The following is a 22,655-nucleotide window of genomic DNA, read 5'->3' as shown; positions in this document are numbered from 1 at the left end:
AAAAATGTGTATTCTTGCATCAAACTGTTTTTTTGCTGTAATTCTTGTAAAAGATTTCAATTTGAAAAAATGTCTAAATTTTCCAGTTAATTAAAAATGGTTAAACAGGGCTCTACACTTACTTTTCTTTTTAAGAGCACAGTCAAAAATTTCAGTAATCAAATTCTGATCAAATATTAGCCTTCCCATTACGAGACGATATTTGACTCCTTAAAGTGATTTACAGGATTTGTTTTACCTTTGTAATGGCATTATTCCAACTTTATTAAAAGTGTGTCATCTTTTGTCAAATTAAAAAATATATATTTATAAGCTTTTTTTAAACAATTTGTAATTAAAACAACAGAATAAAAAAACAAGTAGAATAAGGACAAGTTACCAATCAAATGAAATCAGTATAAAAAAAAATGTACTACTGAGGTGGCATAAGAGAACACAAAAGTGGCTTGTAGGTGTATTTTCAGATGGTTTAATGAGGCTCATTGGTTGCATGAGTGCAATCAAATTCATAACTTTGTGTTGAGGTTAATGTTTTATATATGAAATTTTGAATATAGAAATATTAAATTATTTAAATAACAGAAAAGATTGATTCGTTCGAGCAGCTGATTCATTCAGGAACGAAGCAAGTGACTCTTTATGAATGGGTAATTGAATCTGATTTTTTAAAAATGTACATTCATGCATAAACAAAACAACACTGTGTTTGAATAGAGATGTGCAGCAGCTCAGCTGTTACTTTGAAACAATTTTCGTTGACAAAATCAGGCAATAGTGTTCAGACAATGCGAGTTACTTAATATTAACTTCTTGTTTAGTGAACTGTTGTATTAAATCAATATCATTTGCAAACTCCCTTAATCAATAAATCTGTCTCTCTCCTTAGTTCATCGTGATCTTCCATTATAATCAATGCAGACCATCCACACACAATTGGTTATAGGCCCAGGGAGGGGCATTTTTACTGCATGATTAATATAAGCAGCACAACACAGCAGTTTATATGCAATATTTATCCAGTAATGGATAAATATGAATTCTGCTGTTAAAAATAAAGCAACAGTGTACGCATGTAAAAAAAAAAAAAAAAAAAAATTCCTCCATTCCTCCATGCAGATCTCTAGAGCAGTGATGTTTTGGGGCTGTCGCTGGGCAACACAGACTTTCAACTCCCTCCAAAGATTTTCTATGGGGTTGCGATCTGGAGACTTGCTAGGTGTGTTTGGGATCACTGTCATGCTGAAAGACCCAGCCACATTTCATCTTCAATGCCCTTGCTGATGGAAGGAGGTTTTCACTCAAAATCTGATGATACATGGCCCCATTCATTCTTTCCTTTACACGGATCAGTCGTCCTGGTCCCTTTGCAGAAAAACAGCCCCAAAACATGATGTTTCCACCCCCATGCTTCACAGTAGGTATGGTGTTCTTTGGATGCAACTCAGCATTCTTTCTCCTCCAAACACAACGAGTAGAGTTTTTACCAAAACGTTCTATTTTGGTTTCGTCTGACCATATGACATTCTCCCAATCCTCTTGGTAGCCTTTGTTACTCTGGTTCCAGCTCTCTGCAGGTCATTCACTAGGTCCCCCTGTGTGGTTCTGGGATTTTTGCTCACCGTTCTTGTGATCATTTTGATCCCACAGGGTGAGATCTTGTGTGGAGCCCCAGATCAAGGGAGATTACTTGTATGTCTTCCATTTTCTAATAATTGCTCCCACAGTTGATTTCTTCACACCAAGCTGCTTACCTAGTGCAGATTCAGTCTTCCCAGCCTGGTGCAGGTCTACAATTTTGTTTCTGGTGTCCTTTGACAGCTCTCTGGTCTTGGCCGTAGTGGACAGGTGTCTTTTATACTGATAACGAGTTCAAACGGTGCCATTAATACAGGTAACGAGTGGAGGACAGAGGAGCCTCTTACAGAACAAGTTACAGGTCTGTGAGAGCCAGATATCTTGCTTGTTTGTAGGTGACCAAATACTTATTTTTCACCATAATTTGCAAATAAATTCTTTAAAAACCAGACAATGTGATTTTCTGGATTTTTTTTTTTTTCATTTTGTCTCATAGCTGAGGTATACCTATGATGAAAATTACAGGCCTCTCTCATCTTTTTAAGTGGGAGAACTTGCACAATTGGTGGCCGACTAAATACTTTTTTGCCCCACTAAACATTAAAAACCTTTGAAGCTGATAGGGTCATTTGCACTGATGCTCTTAAATATTTTTATAGTCGCATGCAGTAGTTTTCAGTCATAAATGCACTGTTTCTCCATAGGTTCACACAGGGCTGCGCAATGTGCGCATCAGCTCCCATGCTAAGATTTTTTTCTTGCGCTACTCCATTTCCACCCCAATCATTCACACTTTCATTTAGTCTTTGACTGTGCATATAGAAACATTTTTGAAATAGCACCAAGAATTTATTTCAAACTTATTTCAAGCACTTTCAAGGACCTATATTTGTTTTCAAGTACTTTCCAGGCCTTGAATCCATGTGTCTGAAATTCAAGTACTTTCAAGAAATGTGGGAACCCTGTTCTTTGCTGTTAGGCTCTAGGCCAGGGGTGGCAAACGTTGGTCCTGGAGAGCCGCAGTCCTGCAGTTTTGCTTCAACCCTAATCAAACCTACCTGAACAACCTAATCAAGGTCTGAAGGGTTACTAGAAAGCTACAGGCAGGTGAGTTTTAATTAGGGTTGGAGCTGAACTCTGCAGGGCTGCGGCTCTCCAGGACCAGAGTTCGCCACCCCTGGTCTAGGCCAACCAAAATGTATGGCTGACACCAGAACACATCCATGATGGAAAATGCACACACAGAAACACACAAACCATGCATATACATTTATACACATTCTGTTGTAAAATACATTTTTGAAAAATGATAGGTAACTACATTAGGGAGATTGGTCCTCTGCTGCCATCTAGTGGTTACAATGGCAACTCTGTCACTTTCATTTACAAGGTTTTTTTTTTTTTTTTAGCTTGTGTTTCATGGTCATTGCTGATTCTACTGGGCTATACAGTCATGTGTTGTTTTTTTTTGTTATTTTAAAAACAGAATTGAACACCTCTGGTGTGATGTTTTCGTAGGGGTAACAAGTGTCTACTACAACATTCTCCACACATTGGAGTAGTTGCTGGATAATAGCAACTCTTTGCATTTATTCTGCTGCCATTATGTCTTCCTGCCACACATCCAGGCCAGCTTGGGACAACCATCCCATAAGGACAGAACACAGTTTGACACCCAATCAGCTGTGGCAAGTGGGCCAGTTCCAGAATCCAGTTTTAAATCCAGAGGTAAATTTGGCATCCACATAAGATGAAGGCAAAAGTTAAAAATGTAAATAAAACCAGAAATTACACAAATTATCTAATAAATTTGTTTTCTTCAGTATGTTGCCATATCAAACATTGACTGGGAGGACAGCAGATACACTGAGGACCCAAACCTTGGGGTGCATTTTCATGTGCTTGACATTCTGTTAACAGAAAATGAAATAGCAGAAATCTAAAGAACCATCGACCCAATGCAACATTCAGAGTCTTTTGGAGTGGACATAATCTCTCAGTGTACTGCACAGTGCTAAGATATAAATTAATCTGGGTCAAGTACCATTTACACTTTCTTGCACACTCTGCTTACTCTGTACACTGGGTAAACCTGCACAATGAAAGCTCCACACATACAATTAGATTATTCATGTTAATACTAAGATCAAGAGTTTATTTTTAAAGCCCACACAAACAAAATTAACAGGTACTGAACATGAAGTTAAATTTTGTATTTTACATCCAGTTTTTTTTATAACATATGAATAACGTAAGTGATGTGTGTGTGTGTGTGTGTGTGTGTGTGTGTATAACAGTTATTTATACTACTTTTGTGCTAAAGGAATAGCTCACCAAATTTTATTCACCAACACAATTGTAAACGTGTATGAATTTCTGTTTTCAGTGTAGCAACAGATAAAATTTGATTGTTTTGGGCCATGTAATGAAAGTCAGGGGGAGTGATGACATCTGACATCTGACATCTGTTTATATGGTTTATGTATACATCAAATAATAAGTATACATAATTTGGGCAAAACATTAGGTAGTACAAAACGTAGGTTTGTGGAAATTTCCCCATTCAAATTGGTTGCCATTGGACGAATAGTGGTTCGGAGGGATTGTAGGGCCAATTTGGATCCCCTTAGCCTATTATCTTAGTGGCTGAAGGTACAAAACTACTAGCCCGTTATTTCCGTTGGGTAGTCGCGGCTATTGGTAGTTTGGACGCCTATAGGGGGCGATCCAAGCTTGCTGACCTACCCCCTCCCCCAGTCCACGGACCCTGTATTGGTCATTTTGCCATGATTTGGCTGGGAAAACGGGGAAGTCTGTCCCAAAAGCCTACTATTTGTCGGGATATTTCGGGATCCTCTCATCTCAGGGGCCCCTCGCTCGCGTCCCCGAAGCACGGAGCCGTAGGACCCCGGGGAAAAAAATGACTCGCCTTAGGGCCACGCCCCCATCGACGCCTCGCTCGGGGCGGCCCCCGGACACGCCGAGCCAAATTTCGGGCCCCTGGGACATTTCTAAAAAAATCCACTTGCCATCGATTTGAATGGGTTCGGCCTAGCGGCTTCGTGTTTTTGTGAGTGTAATAGGCCAGTGTTCCTAAATAAATAGATACATTTAGTAGTACAATTTTGTTTTGTTTTTTTGTTTTATCTGTTACATCTTTTATTTCATCTGTTGCTTTATTTATCCCTTTTTTTCAATGAATAACCCTGTTTATGTTGAGTGTGTATGTTCATCTGATATGCCAATTCTTAAAGAAGTCAGAAGTCAGAAGTCAAAAAACAAAATTTTATTACCAAGGAGTTTTAGTGTGACAAGCAGTACACAAAATAACACAGAGACAATAAAAAATAAGATGAGAATAGAAATACACATTTGTAAATTTAAATAAAAATAGAAAACGATTATATATATAATAATAATAATAATAATAATAATAATAATAATAATAATAATAATAATAATAATATATTGAGATGTTCAAGTGTCCAGTGCAGATGAAAAGTGTGGCCACAGGTAGATTAAATTGGTGCACTAGATGATGTAAGCTGGGTTAGCCATACACCTTTGGACCCGGCCTACTCATCCAGCCATTGCAGGTCCAGACCCTCTCCACGGAAAGACTTTCTGTTAACGCCGTAATCGAATTTCAGCTGCGTGTCCACACTGATGTCTTGGAGTGCCCTGAAAAGGATGACATCTCTGTCCTCTCCATCCACCTTTATGACACAGTGGAGGGGTTTCAGGTTTGGCCTCTTAGAAGAATGATTGATTCTTCTTCCGACCGTGTCTGCGACGGGACGGCAGTCGCAGGGAAACGTCTGAGCATCGATGCACATGTCTCTCGGTCCAGATTTAAAGAAAAACAGGTAACCTGGCTCATTGTGCATGTCCTGCATCATCGCTCTCCCTGCTGCTGCTGTGATCACCTTCCCGTGATAGTTGCAGACGATGTCACCTTTGGAAAATGGTTGGGTTGCAACCACTCCTGTGATAAAGAGGACATAAAATTTTTAAATAAGATCAAAACTACAACTGAACATTACATGTATTACAAAGGTTGTTGGTTTGATCCCAGCACCAGCAGGACATTGACAGTGGGGATTGTGAATAAACAGTGCTCTCTCCACCTTCAATACCATGACTGAAGTGCTGCTGAATAAATTGGAGTTGGATGGTTTCACATAAAAAAACGTCCATTTCCAATCAATTTGACAGGCCCTTGGCATGGGGTCCCATGGACACTTTTATTTTTATGCATTTTGTTATGGCACCAAACCGGCACAAATGGTTTCTGCGGAGTGCACTAAGTAGAGTAGAGGTGTTTTCATCCAAAAAATAGCTCATATTTACGTGTCCACTGGGCCGCTGCGTAGGGCCCGTCAAATTGATAGCAGGTGGACATGCATGAAATACTCGAAAATCCAACTCAAAATCCAACATTGCTTTTTTTTTTTTTCCAGATTCTGCAGTATTATGACATGAAACAGTTATGAATGGGTTCCACTGAGTGTGCTGGGTGCAGTAGAGGGGTATTCATCCCAATTTATTGAAAGGGATGACCATAGTAGGTAAGTGGGATGATTGTCCACCGACCTATTAAACCGATGCCATTTAAATAAATTGCAAATGTACAAATGTCCACCAGCCTAATAAACCAATGCCATTCAATACATTGGAAAAGTACAAATGCCCACTAGCCTATTAAACTAATGCCATTCAATAAATTGGAAATGTCCAAATGTCCACCAGCCTATTAAACCCATGCCATGTAAATAAATTGCAAATGTACAAATGTCCACCAGCCTATCAAACCAATGCCATTCAATACATTGGAAATGTACAAATGTCCACCAGCCTATTAAACTGATGGCATTCAATACATTTGAAATGTACAAATGTCCACCAGCCTATTAAACAGATGCCATTCAATAAATTGCAAATGTACAAATGTCCATCAGCCTATTAAACCGATGCCATTCAATACATTGGAAATGTACAAATGTCCACCAGCCTATCAAAAAGATTCCATTCAATAAATTGCAAATGAACACCCATATCACCCAACACCACCGTCAAATGTCCACCAGCCTATTAAACCGATGACATTCAATAAATTGGAAATGGACACCCATCCCACTTGCAATGTATTTTGACATGAAACTGGCATGAATGGTTTCCATTGAGTGTGCTGAGTACAGTAGAGGTGTTTTCATCAACGATATTGCCCATATTCATGAAAAAATACACTTTAACTGCATGTGTTAGAAATGGCTAAGGATTCGGAAATGTTAGCAGAAAATAACTTCTGACATTCACTCATTTTTATGCAAATTATACACTATTATGGCATGAAACTGGCAGGAATGGTTTCCGCAGATTCCTCTGTTTCCAATCGAGTCCACGGTGTCTAGGAGTCATTCCGTAAAAACAGTGTCCAAATGGACAAATAGTGGGTTCGTGGGATAGAGGGTGTGGCCGGCAGGCGTGGCTAGAGTCGGCGGGGATCTACGGGTCGATCCGCAAAAAAGATGTCCAAATGGACAAATAGTGGGTTCGTGGGATGGGGGGCGTGGCCAAGGGTCAGGGCGGGGGTCCAGGGGTCATTCCGTAAGAATATTGGCCAAATGGACAAATAGTAGGTTCGTGGGACCTCCCTATGGAGCAAATGGACAAATTGTGGGTTCGTGGGACCCGGGGGTCCGCACCAATGGTGAAATGGACAAACTGTGGGTTTGTGGGATGAAAAATCCACCCCCCACTTGGTTGAATGTCACTGTAATAAGCCTAGAGTGGACGGCGGTGCGCCACCCTGTGGCGCAGGGCAGAACTGCCTTTAGGGGCCTCAAACTTTGGGGGGCTCCCATAGAGCCCCTGGGGGGGCCAGGCTCTCGGGGACCTTTCCGCGTTGCCCCGCCGGCCACCCCGGTTCGGTGGACACCAAAAATTCTGGGGGGTCGGCGCGCAGGGTCCACAGACCCACATCCACGAAGTGTCAAACAAATGCCGAAATGTACCCTGGCCAAAATTTTGGACTTTATGGAGAAAGCATTTCACAGAATGAAAAATTGATTCAGGTCTAAAAACAATGACACACCATTAACTGTGTAAGTGAACTATTCCTTTGATTTTTGCTTTCTTATCTACTAGTTTTTCTGTTTTAAAAGAATACATTCAAATGTATACCAACTAATGTATACCATAGGTCACCTTGCCATTACACAGACTGTTGCACTACACCCCGGACTACCTTTCCCATGTTCCACCTCACTCACAGCTGCAGCTAATCACAAACTGCATAAATGTGAGGCCCTTCCCACTATTCTGGGCTGAGTATTGTACAGCGTTTAGCACTCGTTCTATGTTAGCTGCTTCCAGAGCCCTTCCTAGTTTCCTTGTCTAGTTATTTCATTTGTGTCTCAACCCTATTGGAGTGCTCTTGGAGCGAGTGAAAACCACAATGCTCTGGCTTTAAAAAAAAAAAAAAGTTCCTCGCTCCGTTCAAAATCACACCACTCTACTCCACGCTCTGCTCACATACTCTGGTTTTTAGTCACAATACTTTGCTGTTAAAACAAATTTTACTTCACTTACATGTGCATCCTTTTCTTCATTCGCCATGCTGAATTAATGACGTAAAGTTTAATTTCCATTCTGATTAAGTCAGATTGCACAAAAGGTGTGGAAAGCTGAGCTCCTTGAGTCCTGCGCTCTCGGTGGGTTTTGATTGGTTGATTGGTGAGCTCACATCTGATTGGCTAAAGAGAACGAGTCACCCATGTGGGAGAAACGTGCTGCCAGGACGGTCTCAAAAATACACACACGCAAATCCAGGGCGATTCACACATGAATGACGATTCATAAATTGACAGTCACGATTAACTCGTGAATTTTAATGATTCAAAACGTTTTGTACACAGTTGTGCATTTGTGAATTGTGTTTTGCATTTATGACATGTATTTTATGAATACGTATTTTTATTGTGTGCACATGAATTAAGTTTGCATGTGAATTTGGTTATGCATGTGTGCATTGTGTCTTTTGTGTGAAGTATTATTGAGGCGAATCTGCTTCCATACACCCCTGCCCTTTTCCCTGGGACTACTCAAAAAGTTAAACGATTCAGGAGCAGTCTCAAAAAGAGGATCAATTTCATCCACATTTAGCCATGTTTCAGTCGTGAATTGAAAAGTCCAGCCCACGAGATAGTCATTAATTTTTCATAAATTCATCATAAATTTTGTAAACAATAGACCTTGTGTTCATCAGTGCCATCGTTGAGATGTTATTGGATTAATTTGGTAAAGACGAAGACATGTCCGTCAGTAATTTTAAAGACAGAGCATAGATAAGGTGTCGAAGATTCCCTAAGTTTACCCCTCTCCGCCTCGAACCATGTTTCGAACGCAGATGTGTTAGCTTCCCTCTCCATGGGATAGGAAAAGTAGAGAGAAGTAGAGCCAGGTGCTGATAAACATCTCACGAAACATCCAGAACAACAGCACTCCCTCCATAGAACTACCATCCGTGCACAACAACCCCAGCTCAGGTACTCAAGGTCTTCCATAGTAGCTTTACAATTTTAGGCCCAGAGTTATTATGCAATCAGCAGGCTCCTTCAGACCAAAGTGTAACCTTTTCAGATGAACTCGATAGCCACCTCGCTGTCCCCATTTTCTGTAGTGTCTCTTTCTTTTATGAATGTCACAAAACGGCACACAGCAGAGTTTTATAGGTATTCCAAATAAAAATGGTGAATCAGAGGAATGCTTATATACTTCATCATTTCCCGCGGTGCAGACACGTAACATATTCTCTGATGCACAACAAAAAATTACGGTCACAAATATATGATGGTGCTGCTGTTGTAACAAATGAGCACATAAACGAGGTTACCAAACACAAAACATACAACTCGGTGACTGAACAATGGCGACGGCTTGCCATGCACACAGGCGCCATCATGCCGGAAGTGAAATTGTTGATTTGAATTGTTAGATTTAATCACAATTGGTAGCACGATTTATTATAATGCTTTTTTCCTCAGTTGGTCAGAACAATAATGTCAGACTTGTTACTTACATGTTCAGATAACAATATCCAGTTAAAATTCTTATTTAGCTGATATATTTCAAGATGTACTAGGCTAGAATCTGTGATTCCTAAGTACAGGATTCACATTAGTGTGGTGACTGGCAACCACACACCAAAATATTAATCCGCACTGGAAGATAATTATGGATTATCGCAAGGAAGATGATTATGCAAATTACTGCAATTGCAGATCTTTAAACAGAGATGGTGACAAAGAGGCAAAACTTACAGACTGCAGCTTTAAGCAACCTCCTAAGGTATAGTTCAAGGTACACACCTAGAAAAGGTACACATGTAGTTAAGATATGTCTTCAGAGTTTTCATAGCACACTAAGAGATAATGTTATCAGGAAATGTAGCCCATGTAAATACTGTGACGGGTGTCCATTCCATTCACCGCTGCCCTGGCCGGAATCACACACACCTGGCGCACCTCATCAGCGCCCAACTCGGCTCAGCTGCTGCCAATCGCCGGAGCCGTATAAGAGAGAGAGGAGAGGACGCCTCAGACGAGCTTCAACTCCCAACGCAGCAAGACGTCTAATCTCTCTCTCACCGCAGATAGCAGCTGAGCCCTGGACACACCGTTCAAGACCTTCTTGCACCTTACCCCTGCACCAGAGGAGAGCACTAGCGAGGACGAGCACCCGGAAGCCGCGATCACCAGTCACCCATCCCCGCCATTTCACTTCTATTTTTCACTCACATATCATTAAATCCACCCTCCGGGGACTTTTCACTTCAAAACCTTGTTGTGTGATTCTTCACCTCATTACAATACATAAAATAGAATTGTATTGGCTGATGATGTTTTCTTGATAGTGTAAGTGATATTTATTCAACTTCGTATAACTAGAACATTAACAATGCATTAAAAAAACAACAACACTGAGGAGTTGGTTGCCTCGTTTCAGAGCACCACTGCATATCACTAATGTATTATGATGCTGTCATTGTCCTGTAAAAGAAAGAGTTTAGTTGTCCTTTTTTGGGTCTGGATAACCCAGCATAAAATCTGTGTTCATCTGAATGTCGTTTAGAGCCTAGTTGTGCCATAAGGATAAGTCCAAACTCTTGGAGGAACATTTCATGCAAAGGTCCAGGACTGGAATGTTGCCGTATTTCTCCAACACCTTCCTTACTACTTGCAACTAAAAAGAAAAATTAAGTATAGTAGTAAGTTACTTTTAAATCAGACACTGCACAAATCTGTCAGGTAACTTAAATTTTCATTTTTGGCTGAACTATCCCTTTATTTACTCACCCTGAAGTTGAGTTGATTCAAATATTTTAGTTAAATCAGTTTTTGAACAAATCTGTGTTGAGCGAACAACTCGTTAATAACAAATATCTTCCTACACATTATGTGAAAAACCATATGTTCATGGACCCAGAAACAATCGACATACTGGATTGTAATAACATTTTTTTGGGTGAAGAATTCTTTATAAGCAGATTGTGAAGCAGATGAAAAAATATTTCTGAAACAAAAAAAAAAAAAAAAAAAAGGTGCAGTACCTGTCAAAAGTCTCTAATGCTCATCAAGCCTGCATTTATTTGATCAAAAACACAGCAAATCATGAAGAAAGTGTGTTTTCCTCATGTTCTTGAGCTCCGGGGTCAATTTCCAAAAATCAAATAAACTTTTTAAACTATTAGAAATAGCATATTTTGTCCATAACTAACAAAAAGAGACTTCAAAAAAACTTGGTCCCTATTCCTAATGGCAAAGCAGACTCGGGCTTTGTTCCACTCCAATCCCCGCTGCCATTTTGAAGTGCAGGGAAGTTTATATGGGCAGACCCTCGATCCCTTGATTTTGACTGAGGGAGCGAGTCTGCTTCATATGCACAATTCAGGCCACTCCATAGACCACAATGCAACACGATTATGATGTCATCACAGATCGTGCTTAATTTATCTCCACCCCAAACAACTATATAATATATAATTTTTCTTTATATTTATAACAGCCCAAGCATACCTATATACATATAGAATGCTGCACCAAACAAATTAGTAAGGGGAAAATGTAAACAATAAACCAACTCCATAGCAGATTGCAAGTGATCAAGGGCCAATTCCGCCAGAAGTGGGCGCTCATGCAACGTAATCTCATTGATTACGTACATCTGAGTAAATGAAATGGAGGGAAGTTTGCGAGTGAAGGGCATAAAAAATGAACTGGAATGCAGCCGTTATTGTGACAACCATCAAGAACGTAATTTTGAAGAAGGACATATCAATAGAAATTGGGGACTCGGGACTGACTTGGCAACTGTTATGATGGGTTTTTTGGGGGCTTTTTGCCCATGTGACAGTATTTTTTTGTTGTTGTTGTATTCCATATTTGCCACTTTTTTTTTTTTAAAGATTGTGGATGTGGTTTGTGCAGGGACTCATCAAATGATAATGATGAAGATACATGGGCACTTTTAGGGAGCACCTTCAAGGACTTCATTTATATTTCTGAAACAGTGCAAAACGTACTGCAACACTGAAGGCAGTATATGTGATGTAGTCATTTAACACCATTGTAGTTTTCTTTTTACAACTAATCATTCTGTCTGAGATAATAATGTACAGGGATCTGACACCTTAACTCTTTCCCCACCAGTGTTTTTGCAAAAAGTTGCCAGCCACTGCCAGCAGTTTTGATGATTTTCACTAAATTTTGAAAGCCCCCAGAAAGTGTTGCTGTATGAATATCTGAACAACCTCTAATTTCAAACAAAAAACAAATCGATTTTATTCTAGCTTATAGCATTCACTTTTATCAACACTTGAATGTAGGTATATTTTCAATAAAATGCATAACTTTGAACAAAAAGCTGTTAAAGGGGTCATCGGGTGCAAAGTTCTCCTTTTCATGTTTGAACATTAATGTGTGTTGGCAGTGTATGTACAAATCTACCCTATAATGATAAAAATCCATGCAGTGGTTTTTAATTAATCTGTAAAAATAAAATCCCCTTTTTCAAATCGAGCCATTCTCAGATGCCTGTTAGTGTGGTCTTATGAATCTTTGCAATCACCTTTCCTAATAATGTGCTAGTTAGCAAGTTTAGCGGCTAAACGTGGCTAAAGTAAACAGGCTCGTCACTCCACAGAAAGCAGAGAGGGGCGGGGTGAGCAGAGCTCATTAACATTTAAAGTAACAATCCATCAAAATGGGATGATTTTTGCAGAGCTGATTTTGGCAAGGTAGAAAAGGTTGTGCTTACACAACCATTGGGAATTTTTAACCAAAGTATATTATAAACTTTTCATTAAAACCCTAAAGAATCATATCAACTTATGGAAAATGGGCATCTGGTCTTTAATGAACAGTTAAATGTTCTCCCATTATGCCATAACAATGTGCAATAACCTTATATTTATTTGTTACCACCTCCATCCTAGTACATCCCTGCATCTCATTCTATTCCATTCCATGTTATCTATAACACAATTGTACATACCACTTATTTATCTATCAATTTTACTTTAAAATTTTTGTTTATTTACATGTATATTTTTGTACTCATGCATGCGTCATGGTACTCTCCATAATTGTGGATGATATGATTTGTCGAAGAACTGTTGAATAAAGTTATTATATTTGTTTTCTTGGTGCACTAAAAGTAGTCTCGTAGCTTCGGTTACGGTTGAACCACTGATGTCACATGGACTGTTTTACCGATGTCCTTGTTACGTTTCTGCATCTGGGAACATTTCAGTTGTGTTGGTGTCTATGGAGTGTCAGAGAGCTCTGGGATTTCATCAAAAATATCTTAATTTGTGCTCCGAAGAATGAATGACAGAATTTAATTTTTTTAACATTTCATCTTTAATATTACACGATGTGGACTGGACCCTACTCTGTAAAATTCCTGGGTCCAAGTCTAATCCATTGTTAATAATTGGACTCAAGCTTAGACTTGAGCCCAAGTCCAAGATCAAGTACCACAAATCTAACTCCTTCCACACTGATGACATAAAACAGTTCTCTCAAATTAATCCTCATGTGTTGATCAAGTTTGTTTAATATATTCAGTGTAATTTTCTCATGTGCTTGTTAAGGTTTCCTTTTTGAGTAAAACTTCTTCCACACTGTTTGGAGGTGAAGGGATTCTCTCCAGTGTGACCTCTCATGTGGGCTTTAAGGCTTCCATGTAGGTCGAAACTCTCTCCACACTGAGGGCATGGATAAGCTTTTTCTCTAGTGTGAATTCCCATGTGCCTGTCAAGATTTCCTTTTCGGTTGAAACTTTTTCCACACTGATCACACACTTAACGCTTTTCTCCAGCGTGAATTCTCATATGTCTATTAAGGAATCCTTTTTTAATGAAGCTCATTCCACACTGTTTGCAGAAAAACAACCCTCTCCAGTGTGAACTCTCATGTGGACTTTAAGGCTTATTTTTTGAGTAAAACTCTTTTCACACTGAAGACAGGAGTATGGTTTCTCTCCAGTGTGAATTCTTAGATGTGCTTTAAGGTTTCCATTGCGATCAAAACTCTTTCCACACTCAGAGCAGGTGAAAGGCTTCCCTCCAGTGTGAACTCTCACGTGCCTGTTAAGGTTTCCTTCATGACTGAAACTGACTCCACAGTGTTTGCAAGTGTGAGGCTTCTCTCCAGTGTGAATTCTCATGTGCACTTTAAGGTATTTATATAGACCAAAACTCTTTCCACACACAGAGCAGTTGTAAGGTTTCTCTCCAGTGTGACTTCTCATGTGCCTGTTAAGGTCTCCTTTTCTATTAAAACTTTTTCCACACTGTTGGCAGGTGAAAGGCTTGTCTCCATTGTGAATTCTCATGTGGACTTTAACGTTTTCATGTTGATCGAAACTCTCTCCACACTTGTGGCAAGTGAAAGGCTTCCCTCCAGTGTGAATTCTCATGTGCCTGTAAAGGTTTCCTTTATGAGTGAAACTGACTCCACACTGTTTGCAGGTGTAAGGCTTCTCTCCAGTGTGAATTCTCATATGCACTTTAAGGCTACTATGCTGATCGAAACTGTTTCCACACTCAGGGCAGGTGTAAGGTTTCTCTCCAGTGTGAATTCTCATATGCCTGTTAAGACTTACTTTTTGAGTAAAACTCTTTCCACACTGTTGGCAGGTGAAAGGGCTCTCTCCAGTGTGAACTCTCATGTGCCTGTTAAGGTCTCCTTTTCTACTGAAACTTCTTCCACACTGTTGGCAGGTGAAAAGCTTCCCTCCAGTGTGAACTCCCACGTGGAGTTTAAGGTTTCCATGTCCATCGAAACTCTTTTCACAGTGACTAGGGGTGAAACAACTATTTGTTTCTGTTTTATGATCTGTTTTCTGTGAGAAAGTCTCTTTAGTCTGTGGCCGACTGAAAGATTCTTCTCCAGTTATAAAATCATGATGAGTCTCATATCGTTCTTTCTCTTCCGTTTCATTTGGTACTATGCACTCCTCTTTCAGTGGCATGAGGTCTATGGTGAAAAAAGGCAAATTAAAGTTAGAGTTAAATAGCACAAAGAAACAGACATCAAAACATTTACCAACATGTATGCTAGATAGTACATGCACTAATCTATTAAAGAATATCCATATAATTATAGAATTAGAATCTTTTTTATTGCTTACTCTCTTTCCAAAAATGTTCAAGATGACAATTAAACCCATCATTAAAAAGAAGCAGTTTGGCCCAGAGCAAATGGTTAATTATAGGCTGATTTCAAATCTCCCATTTGTCTAAAAAATAAAATAAAATAATAATTCAGGAAAAAATGGTATCTTCTGAACAGAGGTTGCTTTAACAGGGTCGGGTTTGTCATGCTAACGTACTCACTAGTAGCAGTAGCACAAATTTGTTTCACCACCTCAAAATGAAACAATATGCTAAAAGCCAAAAGATGCGCTCCACATCAAGCCATCTGTCGACCTTCGGTGCTAAAAGCGAAAAAAAAAAACAACAAAAAACACACAATCACTTCAGATTCAAACCAGTTCGGCTGAATCTTTTACCAAAGGCAGGTGTATAAGAAAAACTAAAAGGGATGGAAAGAAATAACACAGGCTGTTGGCACCGACAGCCCAGTGGTTAGTGTGCCGACACATAGCACGGCTGTGCTGCTGGTGACCCGAGCTCATTGTTCATTTGCATTTAACATGTCATGTCATTTTACAATGTAATTAAATGTACACAGTATTTGTAATGGTCCTCGATTATTTTATACAATTTATTTGAGGAACTGGGCTATTTTAACATTTGTTTTAGGGGTTATTGAAAAGTGAACTGAAGTTATATATCCTAGCTATAATCCATATGAGAGATCTTGAGTTGAATGGAGTAACATTTCCAGATGGCCAGCTCTGCAAGGGAACCTTGTATGCCATAGCAGGTGACAATTTAGGTTCACACAAGATTGGGGGATTCACAGAAAATTTTAGCAAAAGCACATATTGTTCATATCACAGTCATATCAGAGACAAGATAAAGCTCTGAGTCTCAATCTGAAATTAAGTGACTGTGGTGGCATTAAATTTGATTTTATCTTCTGTGAGCTCACATATTTTCATTTATGTGAGCCTGGATTACTCCCTTGTCTTGGGCATGACATTTTTTGAGGGTGTTGTCTCTACCGATTTGGCATTATACATTAAAAACCCAATTTCAAAAGAGAAAGAGAATATCTGGGTAATGACGCCAACAAAAAAACCTTGTGAGGTGAATACAGAGGATGGACATGCTTTTCAGAACTGGTGCTTCCTGTGAATATTGCCATTATTGATTGGTGATAAAATAAAAAGCGCTGGAGATAGTGAGGTATGGCAGCTTATCTTACAGCTGAGAGAGATTGTGGAGCTTGTATGTGCTCCAAATATTTCCTCAGGTCAGGTAGCATATTTAAGATTTCTGATAGACTTTTAGGGATCGTGTGCTGAAGCCTAAGCACCACTTTCTAAACCATTACCCAGAACTCATTGCTCACTTTGAGCCACTAATTTGTCTATGGACCCTAAGATTCGAAAGTAAGCATGGTTACTTCAAGCGGTGTTTAAGAAAGCTCCATAACTTTAAAAACCTCTGTGGAAGCCTTGCTGAAAGACATCAACCTTTGCAATCTTTTCAGACTGCTGGGACCCTATTTCCACCATCTGTTGTGGTAGAGAAGGAACCTGAATTCATGGCTACAATGATAAAATAAGACAGTCTGTCGCTCATCTGAATTTTGATCCTGAAGACACCCTTGTTAGTCATGAGGTGATTGTAAAAAGGACAGCATATAAGAGCAACATGTTTGTTGTGATAGGTCATAATGAAAATGACCTCATAGTAGGGCCAATCAAAAAGGCTGTCATTCGTAAAAGTTCAGCAGTGTAGTTTATAACTACAGTACATCAGGCTGTGCGTTAACCATGCAGTAATTCTTATGTCATTGCACCAGTGCAGATCTGATTATTATCCACTGCCTAAATATTCAGTTTGTGGTATGTCTTTACTAACTCTTCACTATTCTGTCCCCACATTTTAGATTCATGTCATCCATCAGTGATGAAATAAAGGACATAATCCTCAAGACTTTTCCCAGCCTTACTGAGGATACTCTAAAATGGTCACCGGGCTGTTGTTGATTACTTTCGTTGTCACTTTCTCTAGATGATGGACCAGTCTAATCAAATCACACATAAGTTTCATAGCTGTCCTCAATCTAGGTGAACCTCTCATCACTACACTTGAAAGCTCAGGTGTGGAATCAGTGGAAGACCTCAAGTATGTACACCAGAACGAGATCAGAGACATCTTGCGTGTTATACTGCAAGAAAAGCTTCAGGAGGCATTCAGAATGGGTAATTATTATTGTTTAATCATCTAGTGTTAATAGTTGCCCTATTTAAAAATGAGACTGTCCACATTCAGCTGTATTTGGGACAGACATAGGCTTACATAGTCATCTCAGGACTTGAGATGAATGTCAGTATCCAAACAGATCTCCTCCACCATTCATTACCATAGTAGGAAAAATAAATACTATGGAAGTCAATGGTAGCCAATATCTGTCTGGATACTCACATTTTTCCACATATCTTCATTTGTGTTCAGTAGAACAAAGAAATGTACACAAGTTTGGAACTACTTGAGGGTGAGTAAATCATGACAGAATTGTTATTTTTGGGTGAACTATCCTTTTAACACAGCTGACAAAGTAATGTTGTCTACATTACTCTTAAATACTCAGATCAAAGTGGTATTGAAGATGGTGCAGATGCTGCCATAATGACAACAGTCTTATGAATGCAATGGGTTTTGTTTGACTAAAGTGCAATTCATCTTTACTTACCTAACCTAATATCTTATGTTTCTCTGTTTTTACATTCTAGACGCTTCACTGGTGTGAACCCTGAAAGGGGAACAAAAGCCAGCCATGTGAAAGTGGTGTCCAAGCTTGTGCAGAAAAAAGCAGCAACTGTGAATCCTCAGGTGGCCACTCTCAGTACTCAGGCCACTTTGAGTAGTGGGGCTTTATCTAGTCAGGTTAACTCACAGCACAGGGCTGATCACAGAGTGCCCGACATGTCATCACTAAAGTTTATCATTTGCACGTGTTTTTAAACCTTGTTAATTTAAAATGACAAGTGATCACAGAGAGACATGTCTCTGACGGACAAATAGCCTACAAAAGTATGTCAAAATACTCGTCTTGATGATTAACTTTGTAGCTTTAACAATGAATAATCTATATTTAATCTATACAGTGGCGTACAGATGCACGGATCGACTGGACATATTTCAACTGATCTCTGTTCTGGGCTTGCACATGAACTGCCATATGTGTGGAAATATTTCGAACTGTTTAAACATCCGTTAGCAGCAGCCAGATACGCTGAAGACCAACGCAAAGAGGAAAAAATGCTGTAACAGGCAGAGCAAGATCACGGTTCACAATGCACAAAATACTGCAAATGTTATCCTAAATAATAGCCTTTTTTTTTTTTCATTTGCCTCTGTACAATGCATTTAATATAGCGTTCATAAGCACTGGCCTGCTTTGTTTGCAGCTGTAAGAAACGTAATATCACTGTTATTCCATAAGCAGCACCTGCTGGCAGAGACTGAGTTTGTGTTCCTTCAGTCTGTCTGCTGTTTTTCCCCAAATCATCTTTTCATTTGTAATAAAATATGAATAACAGTTAGAATTTTTAAACAAACAAATAATGTTTGAACTTTATATTTGTTAGACTAGTAGGTTTCGCTGTAGTATCGAAATTGGAATCGAGAATTGTACAATTTACTTGGTATGTAAAATTTTCACTGCAAGTTTCTGTCCGTTGAAGCTCTACTGACACACTGTCTGAAGCAATAAGCCAATGCGTACAGCTGAACATGCAGACTTTTGAACTATATTTCATTTGATAATAAACTTCGTCCAGTGTTTGCCCTATTTTTTGGCAGAAGTTATGAACGTTAACTGTGTTTTTATACTGGTTCAAACTGGAGTTGTAGATATCTTACAACTCCCTCACACAAGTGCTTGTCAGTGCTGCCGTCTGTTGACTTTTGTTGTTGCGTCTCTTCCTTTTCTTTTCCGGTTGTAAAACAACTGCCCGGGTAACAGACTTAAGAAGTGTTGGCATCTTTTGGACAAACTGCTTAGTGCAAAAAACAATTCAAGACTTCCCTCGGGCTGTATGAAGATGATTTGTGGGCCACCAATTGAATAGTTCTGAACTATTTTATTAGTAAAAATTGCAGGGAAGCATTGACAAGTTTGTGTGTGTGCGCAGCGGAATCTGCAATACATGACCTCTTTCTCTCTCACTCTGTGTGTGTGTGTTTGCGTGCATCAATTAAAGCAGCGCATTAATGTAGAATGGTGATTTAAACTGACTTGGAACCATCTGTGCATTAAACGGTTTAACTGTCGCAAAACTCTGGACTGTTGGTAGTACCTAGGATAGTCAAGTCCACTAAAGGAGGAAGAGCTTTTTCGCATTTGGCTCCCAAACTCTGGAATAGCATTCCTGATAACGTTTGAAGTTCAGACACACTCTCTCTGTTTAAATCTAGATTAAAGACACATCTTTTTAGCCAAGCTTTCACATAATGCATCTCATAAACTTTTCCTGCAGTTATATCTGATCAAATGTTCATTATTAATCTTTTAGCTCTGGTTGAACAAATCTTTCTTTGCTTGGTTTAAACAGCAGCTACGCTAATTATGTTCCTATTTGTTCTCTGTTTCTGCCGTGGGATTGACATCCTGTGGTAACTAGGAATTCACAAGCTCCAGTCTGGATCCAGAACACTTAAGAAGAGATGATGCCAACCCCTCAGAGGACTTCAGATGATGCCAACCCTGAAACAACATGCAGCACTACCGAATTCTGCTACAAATTTATAGTGTTCTTTGTCTGTTTGATTACATCATTAATTGATCTTTACCACACATCTCTGCCATATGTACATCAACTTGACATAGTCAACACTAGTAAGCTACTACTAAATATATTGTAAAAACTTGAATTTGCTGTAAAGTTGCTTTGCAACAATATGTATCATGAAAGGCGCTATACAAATAAATCTGAATTGAATTGAATTGAACTGAACTGCATACCTGACAGCCAATCAGAGTCCAGTATTCTGACAGACCATGGAATAAAATTAACTTAACATACAGCGTTCATTTAAACAAGTATTGGAGAATTGTAACATTGAAAGAAAGAAAGAAAGAAAGAAAGAAAGAAAGAATGCACTGCAGCCAAAATATTATGTGTATGCAAGTTCTCATCATGGTTTTTGTTTGTGCCACTCAATCTTCTGCATTCAGCTATTACACTACATAGACAGCTAATGTTAAATATTAAAACAGTCAAAAGTAATGAATATACTTTTTTGGGGGGAAATAGCAACTTTGTTACTTCAATATGCTTTATCAGATTCGTGAACACAAATGCCATTGGTTCTCACAGGTCAGGCGCATGTTTGAGCTTACATTTACCACATTTAAGTAATAAGTACAGTAATTAAGTGGGATTTCTCGAGTATTTTACACCCACGGACATCCTTCAAAAATGTATGTAGAGCTTGGCATTTTAATAAAGATCAAATGAGAATGAAAAACCAACCTGTTTGTTCTTCAGTATCTTCATGTTTGACCGTGTATGTTTCTTCAGTCTTCACGTCTTCAATCTTCACGTCTTCACTCTCCTCCTTAATCAGTGCCATCTTTATAATAGTGTGTGGATCTCAGCAGGAGCTTTTTCTCTGTTTGGACAATAATTAACAAAGAAAAATCCACTTCAAACTACAGAAGTCAACATTTGAAGTAGATCAAAAGCTTTCATCAAAGTTGTCCCAAAACTAAAACAATACCTGGTCTTGTTTGAGGACAACTTTGATGAACTTTTTTGATCCGCTTCAAATGTTGACAACTGTGTATCTCAGCACTGCGTCTCAATCAGCTCCCTGATTACAGGTTTCACAGTCTGAGCTGTTTCAGCTGAAATAAACTATATCATTGCCTTTGTCTTAAGATGCTCACCACCAATGTTTTTTTTTTTCTTTTCTGAGTCATGTTTATACAAACAACTTAAATTATTGAACTAATTCTGCCTTAAACTAAGTCCTGTCTGTGAAACAAGGCCATAAATAGATAAAAACACTAAAAATTGGAACAACAAATTATTACAACAACATAAACTAATACAGACATTTCATATTAAACGTTAGACATTTGTGCATTTATGTTTACATTTGTATTATAATGATCTCTTGATCACATTTAATCGATTGCACTTTCATCAAAACATTTGCTATTGATTTGTAAAAGTTGTCATTATTACACGCGTTTATATTTTCTACTGTTTTGTCCAGCATGTGTCGCTGAATCGAGCGATTCGAAACAGAGAATCATTTTGGGAGGCAAATGATTCAATTGACTCGGAGTTTCTGTTTATGATGAACTGATTCTCGAGTCTGTTACTCGCTCAAAATAACCTGCATACACGTTAAATAAAGCATTTCAATGTTACAGTCAATATTAATGAATGAACTTTACATCGCTTGTAAAAACTACAAAACAGACTCGACGGTTGCATTGGTTTAGAGGCTGTAAATGTTTAAAAACGCAAACCTTTCTTCAGCAGAATCACAACAGATGCAGGAGCGCAGCGCAGACGTATGACGTCACAGCGCCGCACCAAAATAAAAGTCCCGTTCACACGCCAACATTTCAAATACATGAAACACAAGCAGATTAAAAAAACTTCCCAGAGTTAATCATAGTTGAATTACTGGTTAGATACATGTTGGCTAGAACCATTTCTAACCATCTGTTTTGTTATTATATATTTTCTTCTAAAAAACAACAAATTAACCATGGTTCTGCTACAGTAACTGTAGTTTAACCATGGTATTTATAGTAAAACTGTGGTTATCGAACTGGTAATTAATATGCCAAACAAACACCTCTTTTCTACTCCACATTTAATATAATAAAACCATGGTTAAATTTTGTATGGGAAAACAATTTATTATTTTCATTGGATGCATTTTTTAGTGCTATGGATAAAAACAAGTAGGCTGTCAATGAAAATGAAGCTTTATTAGGGCCACAGAAATGATTCTAAAACACAAATACAAGCAAATATACAACAATCAATAGACAACATGCTGCAGTGTTATTAATTGTGCAAAATAAATAGTGCAATGGCAAATGTAAGCTAAATTTGTTTGTAATTGCAGTTCTTCTGTAACATGAGCAGGATCAATACCTGGAGATTTGTACATCAACCTTGTAGGGTTATTAATGTATTAATTTCTCAGTGATCTTTTCTGAATTTAGAGAAAAGGTTTGATATGACTTTATAAGGTAAAGCAGAGGTGTTTCAGTGGAACAGCATCAAATTCTGTGACAACTTTACACAAACACTAATATAAAATCAGTCTTGGTTTGGTAATTGTTAATGCAGTCAGTTCATTGTTCACTTAATAGTGTATATTTGTAATATGTTTCATTTATATTGTC

At 38.6% G+C, this 22,655-nt stretch overlaps 1 protein-coding gene across 1 annotated transcript; it reads right to left on the bottom strand.

Annotated features, from left to right (window-relative positions):
- Positions 1-13,549: 13,549 nt before the first annotated feature.
- Positions 13,550-21,835, bottom strand: LOC127160186 (gastrula zinc finger protein XlCGF52.1). Its single transcript, XM_051102840.1, has 3 exons — positions 21,762-21,835; positions 20,755-20,893; positions 13,550-15,116 (listed from the first exon to the last, which is right to left on the bottom strand). Exons 2-3 carry the CDS (start codon positions 20,852-20,854, stop codon positions 14,002-14,004), a joined length of 1,215 nt encoding a protein of 404 aa, XP_050958797.1. The 5' UTR covers positions 20,855-20,893; positions 21,762-21,835; the 3' UTR covers positions 13,550-14,001.
- Positions 21,836-22,655: the final 820 nt, after the last annotated feature.

The sequence above is a fragment of the Labeo rohita genome, unplaced genomic scaffold (genome assembly GCF_022985175.1).
Source record: "Labeo rohita strain BAU-BD-2019 unplaced genomic scaffold, IGBB_LRoh.1.0 scaffold_30, whole genome shotgun sequence".
Taxonomy (NCBI): Eukaryota; Metazoa; Chordata; class Actinopteri; order Cypriniformes; family Cyprinidae; genus Labeo; species Labeo rohita.
The sequence above is the reverse complement of the archived record's forward strand: the minus strand, read 5'-3'. Positions and strand labels throughout refer to the sequence as shown.